At 34.9% G+C, this 14,486-nt stretch overlaps 3 protein-coding genes across 3 annotated transcripts; 2 read left to right on the top strand and 1 right to left on the bottom strand.

Moving 5' to 3' along the window:
• The first annotated feature begins 5,492 nt into the window (after positions 1-5,492).
• LOC120083566 (methyl-CpG-binding domain-containing protein 11-like) lies at positions 5,493-8,447 on the top strand. The gene is made up of 2 exons (XM_039039417.1): positions 5,493-5,695; positions 7,045-8,447. The coding sequence occupies exons 1-2, from the start codon at positions 5,579-5,581 to the stop codon at positions 8,128-8,130; spliced, it is 1,203 nt and encodes a 400-aa protein (XP_038895345.1). The 5' UTR covers positions 5,493-5,578; the 3' UTR covers positions 8,131-8,447.
• A 615-nt stretch (positions 8,448-9,062) lies between these two features.
• Positions 9,063-11,019, top strand: LOC120083654 (glucan endo-1,3-beta-glucosidase 14). The gene is made up of 3 exons (XM_039039523.1): positions 9,063-9,445; positions 9,573-10,603; positions 10,702-11,019. The coding sequence occupies exons 1-3, from the start codon at positions 9,385-9,387 to the stop codon at positions 10,789-10,791; spliced, it is 1,182 nt and encodes a 393-aa protein (XP_038895451.1). The 5' UTR covers positions 9,063-9,384; the 3' UTR covers positions 10,792-11,019.
• Positions 11,020-11,142: 123 nt separating this feature from the next.
• On the bottom strand, positions 11,143-12,155 carry LOC120083737 (protein LURP-one-related 5-like). Its single transcript, XM_039039623.1, has 2 exons — positions 11,796-12,155; positions 11,143-11,667 (listed from the first exon to the last, which is right to left on the bottom strand). Exons 1-2 carry the CDS (start codon positions 12,042-12,044, stop codon positions 11,284-11,286), a joined length of 633 nt encoding a protein of 210 aa, XP_038895551.1. The 5' UTR covers positions 12,045-12,155; the 3' UTR covers positions 11,143-11,283.
• Between the last annotated feature and the right edge of the window lie 2,331 nt (positions 12,156-14,486).

The following is a 14,486-nucleotide window of genomic DNA, read 5'->3' as shown; positions in this document are numbered from 1 at the left end:
CCTAGAACATACTATGCCTCACCTAAATCTTTCATTTAAAATTGGGCAGCTAGCCATTTCTTAATGTCAGTCAGAAACCCTACATCATTCCCAATGAGTAGGATATCATCCACATGTAGGATTGTATCAACAGCAGCAGAAGCACAAGGATCGTCTAAGTACTCAAATTCACTAATTTGGCATAATATAAAGTATGCTTCTGCAGAAAAATGGGTTACAAGACATACCTCTTGTAGAACTTCTTCAAAGCTCCTTCTCCAGCTGCAATCTTCTCCATATCTTGTTGTAGACCACCTCAAGATCTTCTCCACTATTCTCTTGGTGCTCTAGATTTAGTTGTGGGGCTCAAAACAAGCTTGAATGAAGGGATGAAGGAGAAAAGTTCACTGTTGCCACCTTGTTGAAGAACCTTTCTTCAAACCAGTGTTTCTCTCAAAACTCTTTTGATTGCATGCCCAATTTTCACTCCAATCTCTTCATTATATTGCAAAACAACATGCAAAGAGAAGAGTTGCATGAGTTACAGCTCATGCTTAGAGAAGACAAAGGCAAGATTAATCCTTATGTGTGAGCTATTTAGGTGATGGATAATAGAAAAATCCATTTTTTCCATTTTGTGTTTTTGTTTTCCAATTTTCCAATTTTATCTAAAAATCAAATTTTGATTTAAAAAATCTATTTGATTTTAAAAATGAAANATCTATTTGATTTTAAAAATGAAAAATTAATTAATTTCATAAATTAATTATTAAATAAAACTTAATTAATTTAATATCAAATATTAAATTAATTTTAACACATATCCATCTTTATATATTTAAATTATATTTAAATATATATATTCTCCTATTCCATTTAATTTTAAAATTAAACATAATTATATCTCATATAATTACTAATTCCCTTAATTGTAATTTGAACGTTTCAAATTAATTTATCATGTTATTCTAGAGCTAGTCCGTTACGAGCTAGTAGGGGGACCTCACGGACCTACAGATTATGGGCTCCAACGATCTGAGATTAATTGGCTAAACTCATTAGACCAGATTAATCTCCATTTGTTAACTAATGGGTCATTCCACTAAAGCCTATAGTTGCACTCCCCTCACCATAGATATATTATGTTCACATGATTTAACCATAATCAGCAAGTCGACCCTTTACAAGTTGTTCGTAATAAAAGCTGGGTCAAATATCTGTTTTACCCCCGAGATTACGTCTTATTCCTCAAGTCTCTACTGATCCTCTAATGAACAACTGGTTTGTGATCCAATCACCAAACCAAACTCTCTCAGCCCAGTGAAAGGGTGGGGCCCCTTGTTCAAGATTTGGATTCAGTACTTGAGAGAACAACTTTTTTTCTATCTCTAAATTGGGTAGGCATAAACTTCGTCTTGCACCCTATGTCCCCAGCTATCTATCCGATCTTACCCCTGAAATGGAAGTCTTATTGAACCGACGCTATTGAGCTAACCCTCAACTATGCAAATCTAAGGGCAATCCCGAATAAACAGAAGTTCATAGATAGCTCAGGATTAAGATCGAGTTACCTAGGTCATTTAGGTGAAATAGTCAGTCTTAAACAATAAGCAGTGTTATAAAGTAAGAGTGACTTATTTCTTGGTCCTGATCTTATGCAAACTCATTGTATAGGACGCCCCCACTTCTCATGTCATAACATATACGAATTAGGATCACATCGTATGTAGCACTTTATAACTATTTGTAACAACTACAGAGTAGGTCGCATCCAATGGTGTTACCAGAATAAGGTACCCAACCTCATTCAGGTACCATAGATCATTTTGACAATTTACTCGAACTCAATCCACTCTTATGTCTCCACATAAAGTTCAAGTACTCATACAATAGTCATGGGTCTTAGTTTATTGGATTTAGACTTTCAGACAATTTATGAGATCAATAACAAGTATATTGATAATAGAAAATGTTTATCATTTTACAAACTGCGAGTTTTTAGGACATAAAATCCAATAATAATCCCACTTGGATTAAAACTCCAGTGGATCAATATATACAAATATATACAATGTTGAGTTAAATATATACAATGTTGAGTTTACATGGAGAGAATAAAATGTACAAATATAATAAACTAGGGCATCACAATACCCATCAATTCTCCTACTTGCCCTAGTGATACAAAACTCGTAGACCTAGTTCTACTAGGTGACCCTCGAACACTTTAGCTGAGAGGGCCTTTGTAAATGGATCAGCTATGTTTCTTTTGCTGATTCGCTTATAGAAACATACTCAGCTTCCATTGTGGAGTGCGTAATACAATTCTGCTTGATGCTCCTCCATACAACTGGTCCTACGTTAAGAGTGAATACTGACCCCGAAGTTGATTTCCTCGAATCAATATCGGTCTGAAAGTCAGAATTAGTGTATCTAGTAAGGATTAGATCCTTAGGACCATACACGAGAATATAATCTCTCATTCTCCGAAGATACTTGAGAATGTTTTTAACAGTAGTCCAATGGTCATGACCAGGATTGGACTGAAATCTGTTGACAATTCCTACGGCATAGCATATATCGGGACGAGTACACAGCATTGCATACATCAAATTCCCAAATGTAGATGCATATGGAATTCGATTCATCTCCTCAACCTCTTGAGGTGTCTTAGGACTCTACTCTTTAGACAAGTGAATTCCATGCCTGAAAGGTAAAGAGACTTTCTTGGAATTTTGCATTTTATACCTACACAACATCTTGTCTACATATTGTCGGGATGGTCAGAGGGTCAACAGACCTAGCTCCTGAGCCTAAGTTAGAATCTCGTGGGATGGTCAGGGGGCCGAGAGGCCTAGTTCCTAAGCCTGTGGAAGGAACCTTGCATGGGATGGTCAGGGGGCCGACGGACCTAGCTTCTAAGCCCATAAGAGAGGGATCTATGTGCACATAGGGAAATGAGTAGTTATAATGAGTAATCAATTTGACTATACCGTGTGTGTAGGTAGGGTTGAGAACAGATTCATTCAAGATGGAGGTTTGCGTAGTAACCTCATGTTATGACTTGTTTATATGTTTATATGTTGAAAGAGACTTGTAAATCTGTTACCACTCACTGGGCTTAAAGGCTCACGTTTTTTCTCTCATGTCTTTCTTACAGGTAGTAGAAGAGTCCAGGTTGCTACAAGAAGTTGAGGTCTATCACGAGTTAGAATGTTACTAGATTAAGTTTATAGTTGGGATTGGACTACTGTTGTAAAAGTTTATTTAAAAGTATATAAACTGGTTTCCAAAATAAGTTACGTTTCCAATTGTTTTCTTAAAATTCCACTGCAAGTTTATTTGTTAAAAAACGAGCTAGTAGAGTTGGGCAATAGATGTCATGAAAGAGTGGTATCTATTGCCCTCACACCTCCTTTTGGGTTAAAGAGGTAAACTCGGGAGGGGGTGTGACAGAAATGGTGTCTTCCTTCCTACTTCTTGCTTGCAAACGACAGAGTCTATCTACTGGTGCTGAAAAGAAAAGTTTTTAACTATCTGACTCTAAAATGTCTAACTCTTATTCTAAATGAGGCTTTTTCTTATATAGGCAAATCTCAACAACTTGGTGATTGGACTTGCATTAAATTCCATACCCTGGAATAGTCGCCTGCCATTTTTGAAATGTTTAGATGGCGCCAGTTAGATGCCTGTGAATGCAACTAGTGATTTGACAGGAAATGCACGAGCCAATGTATCCTTCATGCGTCAAATATTCTCGGTTGCATACCCATTGCATTGGCTTTGGCTGCAATACTTAGTAAATTTCTTTGATTCTTGTGTCGAAATGTGTTAGTGAAATAGCGTTTTACTTAAAATGATACTTTTGTATGAGTTTACTACATTTATGGAATTTCATGCGTTTTTCTTTCATAATGAGCGCGTTTATATCACTAAAGATCTTCATTATCCCAACTTTGAGTGAACAATAACTTGTATTTCTAAAAGTTTTCAAACTCACTATGGGAGTTTAAGCAGACATCACCATTGAGTTCCAATCATCAACAAGAGTACGATGAGTTATTCCCACCTGTTGTAATCCAACAAGAGATTGTTGATGTAATTCACCATCAACAACATTTCAAAATACTCTCATTGGAAGGGAGGTATGAGTTATTCTTAAAATATAATGTTATTTTTTAACTTTTATGCACCTTTAGGTTGAATACCACAATATTAACCATCTTCTATAGTATGTGTCTTAATTTTATTTCAAACTAAGTAATGCATTAAGCAAATTGACAAAAATCGTGTATCACACGAGTCTTAACTCGCGTAGACCTCTAACATGGGATGAAGTGGAATGGACAAAATCGTATACCTGGTACATGAGTTTCTGCCACTACCTAACTACCCTACATTTGCCATTATTTTCAATTTCCAATCAAAGTGTTTTTTAACTACATTATTACAATCATTTTCTGTCATTATTTTCAGTTTCCACTCTAAATCAAATTTTTTTTAACTACATTATTATAATAACTTTTTTTCACAATTACCCTATATTTATCATTTTCTTTGGAAGTATATTATTCTTCAACTTAACCCACCTATTAAACAAAAAAAAAAAAAAAAATCAAATACTTATTAGAAATTACTTTTAAAAGCTTAGAACTTTTAAACACACCAAAAAGGCAAAATATTTCTAAAACTAAAATGTAGTTCTATACTAATTAACTCTATTTAGAAAACGTAAAAAAAAAAAAAAAAAAAAAACCATGAGTTGACTTTTTTTTAGGCAACAATTCTTGTAGTTGATAGGTGAAGATTTGTGCAATTTTCCCTACAAATTACGGAGTAAATTAATACACAACAAAAGCAGCAAAAATAAAGTTACCAAGAAAGAAACTTGAAACCTAAGCCAACATCACATTACATACATTTTTACACAACACCGTCAGATTCGGACGTGAAACCCACATTTAAGTTCCCTTAAAAGTAACGTTATCCAAAGCCTTTGACGTCCGGATTGACACGTGTCTCCACGACCGTCACCACGACCACCCCCACGCTCCTCCTCTTTCCCATTTCTCCAAAACAAAGTGCGGGAAAACAAAAATTCTTTTCCATTTTTTAAAATTTTTGATAATTAGAAAAAAGAAATATGAAAAATATAAAATATAAAACGCAAAAAGAAAAAAAAAAAGGAATTTTGGAATCTTTTGATTTTTCTTTTTTCTCTCCAATTCACCCGCATTGAGGGCAGAGAACAAAAAATAAAAAGAGGATTTTTAAGGAAAAAAAAAATAGTTACTTTGTCATTGAGTACAGTCCCCAATCCCTGAACTCGGTCCTCTGATCTTGACACGTTGATTATCAACAAAGGAAATGAAGATCGTCCCTTTCTGATTGGACCAAGTGTCCAATAGTTTTTGAGTTTGGATTTTGCCTTTGCTGTGATGGTAATTTTAGCACTGCCCTTTTGGATTTTAGGAGTAACCACCAAAAAATCACACCTCATAGACTCTCTCTCTCAACGGTTTATGTGTTCTATTTTAGCCAAACAAGAATATAAACTGGAGAGAAGAAGAGAGAGTTTTAGAGGGAGAAACAGCAAAAAATGGAGAACAAAGAGGAAGTTATGATGGTGAAAAGTGAAGCTCAAACACAATCTGGAGCAGCCATGGATGAAGTCGTTTCTGTGGAGCTTCCTGCACCAGCTACTTGGAAGAAACTGGTCTTTCTCTCTCTCTCTCTCTCTCTCTCTAAAAGTTTGAATATCTTACTCAATTTAGGTCTTCTTCTGCAAGAAATGAACTTTTTTTCACTTGATATTGCAATTTTTGTTTCTGGGTCTTGTGAGTTTTATCTCAATGTCCTCTTTTTGTGGTGAAGTTTGTGTTTTTTTTGCCTTTGGAACTCTGTTTTAGTTTTAGGGCTTGTTTGTAAAATTGTGGTAGGTTTCAGCTTTTTTGAATGGTTAGGGTTTGTTATAACCTTAATTCCTTGTTTATTTTTGCTTCCTGAGAAAGGATATAGAAGTAGATTGAATTCTTTTGAGAGCTCTCTCTTTTCCCTTTTTGTTGCACTGTCATTTGATCTTAGGCACTTTTTCTTTTTCCTTGAGTTCTTCAATTTTTTGAAGATGGGATATCAAATGTAGGCTTATGAGGACTTTTTTGGATTTTGAGGTGAAAAATTAGTTGTTATGATATTTTAGATGATTAATATGAGTGTAAGAAATGACCACATATGAAGGAGCTACTGTCTCATTGAAAATAGGTAGTTGCTGTACATGAGACCTGCAGAAGGAATGTTAAAACTTATGAGAGTGTTAAGTTTTTGGAGTTTAGAACGATGGGCCGTTGCGTCTTGTGATGTTTTGTGTTTAAACATCTCTGATATTCATGCTATAGGAACTTGAAGCCTGATCTTGGGAGTCACTTTTGAGCCATCTACTTAATGTTTGTGTCTAGAGCAGTCTGCTCTTCAAGGCTGCTATAAAAAAAAATAAATTGAATGCTTTTGATCTGTGACTATATGACGTGAGGGCCGTAGGTTTCAAACCGAAGTTCAGGCAGTTGTTGCAGTATTATATATATCATGCTTAGGAGTTTTGTGGCTTAGTGCTGTGGTGATTAAATGATTGTATGATCTATGAAGGTTGTCAGTTTTTTTTAATGTTTTATGAGAAGTCCTCCTTTTGTAATTCATTTCACAGTCAGAGATTGAGAAATAGCCTCTGATTCCTCGAAATAGAAAAATCGACCAAGATATATTTTTCTTTTTCGCTGTCTCGGAGTCTTGGGTAAGACTGATGTCTATGCAACTTGCCCCCATCCCCACCCCCTAACCATCTCTTCCATGTTTACGTTGTCCTGAATTTTTGAGTTTAATGCATCTTCTTAGTTACTTGATGTCCTTTCTGACGATCATGTATGTTATATTACAAAGTCTTTGTGTCAAACTCTCGATGTTGGATGCAAAATGGATCTTGGAAGAACTTAATATTATGATTTGTATATTAGAAGGCTCTTTAGAGCATTTCTACTAAAACGAATTTGCGGTGTTTCCCCCCTTGTCTAGTTCATACCCAAGAAGTCAGGTACACCAAGAAAGAGTGAGATTGTATTCATTGCTCCAACTGGTGAAGAAATTGGTAACAGAAAACTGCTGGAGCAGTACTTAAAATTGCATCCTGGTGGCCCTGCAATATCAGAATTCGATTGGAGCACAGGTGAGACACCTAGAAGATCAGCAAGAATTAGTGAGAAGGTCAAGGCAACTCCGCCTAAGGAGGAGCCTCCAAAGAAACGGAGCCGGAAATCTTCTGGTTCTAAGAAAGACAGTAAGGAGGAAGCAAATGCAGCTCCCACAGTTCCTGAAGAAATTGAAATGAAAGATGTAGAGGGGAATGAGAAGAACATTCCTGTTGTTGAAGAGGATAAAGAGGGTTCTGATAATTGTCAAGCTGAAAATGGAGATAAACCTAAAGATGAACCCAAGGAAATCGAAGAAGTGGATGCTGATCCAGACATAAGCAGTAAAGATAAGATGTTTGGTAAAGATAAGATGTTCAGCGATGCCGGTGAAACTGAAAATGGTCATACAGAAGCCCCGGTAGCCACTGTGAACACTCCCCACGTGAAGGAAGGTGAAAAGCAAGACCATGAGGGAGGTTCAGATGTAGTTGTTAACTCGGAATTTGTCAGTATGAACGAAACAAATAAGCATGGTAGTGAAACCAACGGTCAAGATGCCGTTCCAGAGAAAACTGAGGGTTTGGAAGAAGCTGAAAAGCAAGGAAATGAAGTAGCAGAAACAGTCACACCTACTGAACATACTGTTCCTATTGCTAGTGAGGTTAACCAATCTGAAAAAGAAATGGTGCAAACTGAGATCGAGCAAGAAAACAGCTCTCCTGACAAGAAAGAAAATGACTCTCAAGACAACCAAGAAAACAAAAAAGACCCTGGCAATGTTGTCATTGAACAAGCGAATGGAGTCGTGGAGGGAGAGAAACAGAATGATCGGAATGAAACTGCAGCTGCACCAGATCATGAGGTTAAGGGTAATCAAGGTGTTTCAACAAATGATGCAAAATGTAATGTTCAGGCCGAGGACAGAAGCATCGAACATGATAACTTGGTGAAAGAAAATGGTAAGCTTTAACTAGGATTGACCTGTGGATCGATGCAGTGCATATAACAACCGTCTGCTGACTGCTGTATTATGCCTACTTCCCAACACCTTTTGGTGGTCTCGAAAACCCGATCTTTGTTTCTCTGCAACTGTTTACGCTCTTCCACGGTTACAGTAGCTTTAGTTTTACGAATGTATTTACTAAAAAGGGAACTTGTAGTAGTTAGATTTAGATTTTAGAATTTGTAGCTTTTGTTGTTTTTGCTCACCAGACTTCTTTTGACTGTAGAATGTTATAGTTAATCGGCCTTCTAATTACATTGGGTGAGAGATGTTTTTCTGTCTCATGCTGCTGTTTTGTTAAAAATAATTCTATTCTTTAAGTTGCAATATTATCCTTAATTTTTCATCAATATCTCTAAAATATTTTTGGATAGAATCCGTTAGAATATTGAACGAAAAATGGAGTGGTGTGACGAGGACTTGAAACGAAAATCGGGATGGAGATATTGTCACACTATTCCAATACATTCCCACACCTGTTTCAAGTCGTAATTTCCATCTGATATTCTACATGATTTCTATTCCAATGGTTGTTCGAAAACATTTATGTGAGTAAAGGTAATAATGCAACCTTTTTGAAATATAAGTTTATTTTTATACAAATGACAAATCTCATGGCTATTGTTTCATAATTCAGTCCATTCTTTTCGTTTACTCCAAAAACTTCAACATCACACTGAAATGAAAACGTTTCAAAGATCCAACCTTTTGCTCAATCTTTCTTTTAACATGAAAATGGAAAGTGTTCCCAAAGCCAAATGGATATTCTAAATCAAACCCCATCAAACATCTGCAAAAAGAAAAGAAAGGAAAAAGAAAAACCTTAAAACAAAACAGAAAACGGAGATTTCTCAAGAGAAGTAACAGATGAAAAGAAAGTGAAAAGAAATATTAGAGAAAGGGAGAGAGATAAAAGTGTGAGGAAAGGGAAGAATCTATTCTATACCCCCCATAAAACAACTGTCTTTTTCATCATGGAAATAAGAATAAAGAATCCTCTTCCTTCAGATCAAAATTTGAATCATCTTTGGACAAAGGCTAAGAATCAATCTATTTTTGTAAAGCCATGGCCTCAGGAAGAAAAGCATTGCATCATTCAAATGATTTCCTGCTCCTATTTTTGGCCTACAAAGTATTACAATATCACATAAGCCAACAACCCCACCCTCTTTTTCTACAAAAGGAACTCTCTTTTTCTTCTCCTTTTGCCCCTCCTCACAAATGACCACTTATTCCCTTTTCTTCTGCTTCTTTTTTCCCTTCTGTGCTATCTTCCTAAATGGTCTGTTCCTCTCTCAACAGCTCATTCCATTGAACTTTGGAAGCAAAAGGGATATTTGTTTTTCTCCCCTCTAAAATTTAGACTTCAATTATTGCTAACTATGCCTTTTTCTTTTACATTTTTACAGCAGTGGATGCAACTTGGACATATGGAGTGAATTATGGAAGAATAGCAGATAATTTACCACCACCTGAAAGTGTGGTAACACTTTTGAAAGCTGCAAAGATAAAGAACATCAGAATTTATGATGCTGATCATGGAGTCCTCACCGCCTTCAAAGGTTCCGGTATCGAGATTGTAGTCGGGCTCGGCAATGAATTTCTCAAAGACATAAGCGTCGGGGAGGATCGCGCTATGAACTGGATTAAAGAGAATGTCCAACCATTTCTCCCCGACACTCATATACGAGGGATTGCGGTTGGGAACGAGGTTTTGGGGAATCCTGATGTTGGGCTGTGGGAGGTCCTTTTGCCTGCAGCTAAAAATGTTTACAATGCTCTTTATAGGCTTCAATTGACAAACATTGTGCAAGTTTCAAGTCCACATTCAGAAGCTGTTTTTGCAAACTCATTTCCACCTTCATCCTGCATTTTCAGGGAAGATATTGTGCCATTTATGAAGCCTCTTTTGCAATTCTTCTCCCTAATTGGCTCCCCTTTCTTCATTAATGCATATCCCTTCTTGGCTTACAAGAATGACCCTGAACATATTGACATCAACTATGCACTCTTCAAGAAGAACAAAGGGATCTTCGATGCGAAAACCAATCTGCATTACGATAACATGTTCGAGGCTCAAGTTGATGCGGCTTACGCTGCACTCGAAAAGGCTGGCTACCCAAAGATGCCGGTCATTGTCTCAGAGACTGGTTGGGCTTCTCATGGGGATGAGAACGAAGCTGGTGCTACCTTGAAAAATGCAAGGACGTACAATCGAAATCTACGAAAGAAGCTGATGAAGAAGAAGGGAACTCCTTTCCGGCCAAAAACCGTGGTGAGGGCTTACGTTTTTGCTCTGTTTAACGAGAACTCGAAGCCGGGACCAACATCCGAGAGGAACTTTGGGCTGTTCAAGCCGGATGGCAGTATTTCATACGATATTGGCTTCACAGGACTCAAACCTTCCTCTGCAGGACCCTCATCCCTTCTCTCTTTTAAGGTAAGATTTTTCTTGAACGGTAAGATTTTTCCAACTGATTTCTATTATTAAAGCTTAGCTAATTTGAGTTTCTTCTTTTGGAAATAAAAAAATGGCAGAAACTTGGAATTGGAGGCTGGTTTGGCTGCTCATATTCAATGGTTCTCACAGCCTCCGCTGCTATTCTGATGCTGATTCTTGCATCATAGAAAAGAGCTTCAATGACATCAAAAACCAGCTCAAGATCAAGCAGTCTGCAAAAACTTACCATTACAATTCTTCTTCAATTCTTTGAGTAAACAGTGATTATTTTAATTTTTAAAAAGGCCAACTGATTGATTTTTCTTTTTCTTTTTCATTTTTTTTTCTTCAACACAACATTTCAGCAATGTAACAAATTCCACTCTCTAATACTATATCTGGTGTTCCAGTTAAGCCTTTGTTTGGTGATATTCAAATTCCATCTATACACACGTTTGGTAACATTAAATATCTGAAAGAAAAAAAGAAAAAGAAAACTATAGATAAGACATGATCAAAACCATCTCAAGAACAAGCAATTTGCAAGAAATTACAAGTAAACTATGATGATCAATTCATTTTTCTTTCCAAATCTAACAAAATTCTTCCATTCTCAAAAACTGTGTATTTATTGTTGCTCCACCAAACAGATGATGAAACAAGGAAGCCCTCAAAATCAATTATGAGGTTCGATCTGGGTCACCACTAGAATCAACCCCTTCACCATTAATCCGATCAAGAACAAGCACCAAAGCCATAGCGAAAGCCCCATCAAAACCAGGGTTTAAAGTAAGAGAAAAAACATCTTTTCCAAGCAACACATTAGTCGAAGCATCAACTTTCCTTCTAATCGTAGCCACCGGCTCTTTCTTAACATTCAAAACTGTGCATAAACGCTGCCCAAAGCACCCCTCGATTTGATACTCCTCGCCAGGATTTCCGTACATTTCCACCGTGAAACTCGACCGTCCAATGATTGACGACCGCCGCACTGCGAAAATCGGTTTCTGCCCGTTGATCCTCTCCCGGAGATACCCTTCCCACCGTTGATGCAAACTCGGCCTCTGTTTTCGTAGCAAAAAAACAGAGTAAAAAACTCGAATCTCAAAATTCGAACAAACAAGAGTCCGAAATTCAAATTAGAGAAAACCCAGTTGAAATAAAGGAAGAAGAAGCAGAAATGAGGTGTTACCTTGCGGCGGACTGTGAAGAGGCAACGACCATGAGGGTCCATAAGAACGAGTTCATCTCTGTAGCGAGAATCAGGGCCATAGGAATCGACTCGGAAGACGAGTTTGCCTTTGCAATCATAGACAGTGAAACCATCGCCGGCGAAGAAGAGAGATGTTTTCATGACAGTGAAATGAGTGGTGGTTGTGGTGTTGGTGGATCCAACTCCTTTGCAGGAAAACAGGGAGTCATCAATGGAAGAGACCTTCATTGGAGTGGGTTTGTGGGGATACAGAGAAATGGAGGAAGAAATGTGGTTTTATATAGAAGATGGAAAGTGAGTGAGTGGAGGAGAAGGAAAAGGAGAAGGGAGAAGGGGACAGAGGTTAAAGGGTCGGCATTTGACGGCTCCCAAAGAGGAGAAAAAATGGAGAGTGAATATGAGAGTGGTGGGTCTGGTTTGAAAAAAATGAACGCGGAGGATAAAAAGTTTGACGTGTCCTAACTTCTAAGCTTTCATATTGTTAGTGACAACACTACATTTATTTTAAATTTTCATCCACGCTCTATATTTTTATTAATATTTTTAAGTTTTTCATAAATTAAATATCAACATGAAGTTTGTAAAAAGAATAAACGAGATATTAACTTATTTAAAAATCATTAAATATTTATTTACTCCTTTTTAACTATTTTTTCTTTTAAAATTTTTCAGAAATATCCATCGAAATCGATATTTCCATCAAAATTTCTATAAAATTAAGACTAAGACATTTTCGCTGACATCGACATTCTAAAGCTTGGTTAAAGTTATACCTTTCAATTACTTGTAAATGTTAAAATTTGGCATTCAAACTATGTAAGTTCATTGGTTAATTTTAATCATTCTGGGGTCTAATTTCTCAATTATTGTAAATTTGAGGGTCTAATATTAACATTTTTCAAATTTAAGGGCCAAATTTATATAATCGAAAGTTTGAAGATGTAAATGCAACTACCACCACATTTTATGGATGATTTTTGCAATTTACCTTTTGGTTAGCATTCTATTTAGTTCAATCATTTTAGCTCTCATTTAATAACTATAATAAATGTTTTCCTTAAGAGAAAATTTTGAATTCTAAACAAAATTAAGTTTTCAAAAACTACACCTTTTTTTTAGTTTAAAAAAATTGTTTGAAAATATGTTTAAAAAGTATATAATGAAGTGAGAAAACGTATGATTGTAAGTTTATTTTTCAAAAATAAAAAAAATAAAATAAAATAATTATCTCACCTTTAATTAAGAGACATAAATTTTGTTTCTAGAAAGAACCGATGTAATTAAAGGTGACAAGAAAAAGACCATATGAGTAATTTCGCATATAAAATTATGAAATTATTCAACATCATTTAAAATTGATAATATAAGACAAGGTCTAATCACTATTTAGCTATCACATCACTTGTCAATTAAGTCAACATCAACTTTCTCAAAGACCATTTAGAACTATTTACTAAACTTCAAAGAATAAAGTGTTACTTTTGAGATTTTGGGAACAAATTGGAACTTAAAGTAAATTTCAAAGACTAAAAGTGATATATAAGAGTTTTTTCGTAAGTTTAATTGGGCTAATATTAGAAATCGTGTGTCTCTAATGTAGTCAATATGGTATTAGCATCTTGTCCTAATTTAATAAGACAACAATATAGTATCATAAAAATTTAAAGGAACAACCTCTCATACTATTTTTTTTAGTACAATTGAAGGTAAAATTATTCGAACAATATACTTCATAGTTATTTAATATACTATCATACTATTACTTCTAACTAATATTTGGTTCTTATAAATATTTTAACCATAAGTTAAATATATAATTTACTATTAGTATCATTTAAAACATAAATAATTAAATTTAAAGCTTTTAAATTATAAAAACTAAATTGAAGAAACAAGAAACAAAAAAAAGGTTAAAATATAACGTATAAGGACAAATAAACAAAGAAAATAAAAAAGGAAGGAACCATAGAGTATACCGATTGAAATTGTTATTTAAGCCTAATTTTTAAGTTTATTTTTTGGTTTATATATATATATATATATATATATTACTATTTTGTTTGATTCTTTAAATCGCATGAATATTTGTTTTGATCCTTGTTTATTCTTTATTTTGTAAATTCAAGTTATTTATCCTCAAATTCGAAACCAAAATCGGTTCTTGAAGATGGCTTATAAATACTACTTTGATTTTATTTTTTATTTTTTGTTATGTAATTTCTCGAAAAGTTTTTAAAATCTAAAACTGATTATTATCAAACAAGTCCTAATTACTTATATAAAATATTAACTTAACAAAATATTATACGAAAATATGGATCAAATTTAAATACAAAATTTGATGATTTAAAAGATATGAGAAAATTCATATATTTTTTTAAAAAAATGTTTATTGTCTATCCAATTTCACATCATATTTAGATAAGGCTTCCATTGAAAAGTGTTACCATTTCTAGATTTTCATTTGAAATTCATGAAAAAAAAGATTCATATACTTTCAATGAATTTAAAACATTTGTACGGTGCAAATCGATAAAATTATTTCTTTTAAAAGAGAAAAGAAAAAAGAAAAAAAGGCAACATTAAAACGCTAAATCTTAGTTAAAATTTGTGAATTTTAGCACCTCGAGGTCGATAGTACAAACACTATGTTAGTTGAGCTACGCTCTT

Source organism: Benincasa hispida, chromosome 1, assembly GCF_009727055.1.
Source record: "Benincasa hispida cultivar B227 chromosome 1, ASM972705v1, whole genome shotgun sequence".
In the NCBI taxonomy this organism is placed as follows: domain Eukaryota; kingdom Viridiplantae; phylum Streptophyta; class Magnoliopsida; order Cucurbitales; family Cucurbitaceae; genus Benincasa; species Benincasa hispida.
This window is presented reverse-complemented; position numbering and strand designations above follow the sequence as displayed.

What these genes read in the sequence shown, in the direction of transcription:
- LOC120083566 (XM_039039417.1), top strand. Translation starts at nt 5,579, where the DNA reads ATGGAGAACAAAGAGGAAGTTATGATGGTGAAAAGTGAAGCTCAAACA. An exon ending in CAGCTACTTGGAAGAAACTG is followed by an intron (nt 5,696 to 7,044) that starts GTCTTTCTCTCT and finishes CCCCTTGTCTAG; the next exon opens with TTCATACCCAAGAAGTCAGG.
- LOC120083654 (XM_039039523.1), top strand. Translation starts at nt 9,385, where the DNA reads ATGACCACTTATTCCCTTTTCTTCTGCTTCTTTTTTCCCTTCTGTGCT. An exon ending in CTGTGCTATCTTCCTAAATG is followed by an intron (nt 9,446 to 9,572) that starts GTCTGTTCCTCT and finishes ACATTTTTACAG; the next exon opens with CAGTGGATGCAACTTGGACA. An exon ending in CATCCCTTCTCTCTTTTAAG is followed by an intron (nt 10,604 to 10,701) that starts GTAAGATTTTTC and finishes AAAAAATGGCAG; the next exon opens with AAACTTGGAATTGGAGGCTG.
- LOC120083737 (XM_039039623.1), bottom strand. Translation starts at nt 12,044, where the DNA reads ATGAAGGTCTCTTCCATTGATGACTCCCTGTTTTCCTGCAAAGGAGTT. An exon ending in TCTTCACAGTCCGCCGCAAG is followed by an intron (nt 11,668 to 11,795) that starts GTAACACCTCAT and finishes CTACGAAAACAG; the next exon opens with AGGCCGAGTTTGCATCAACG.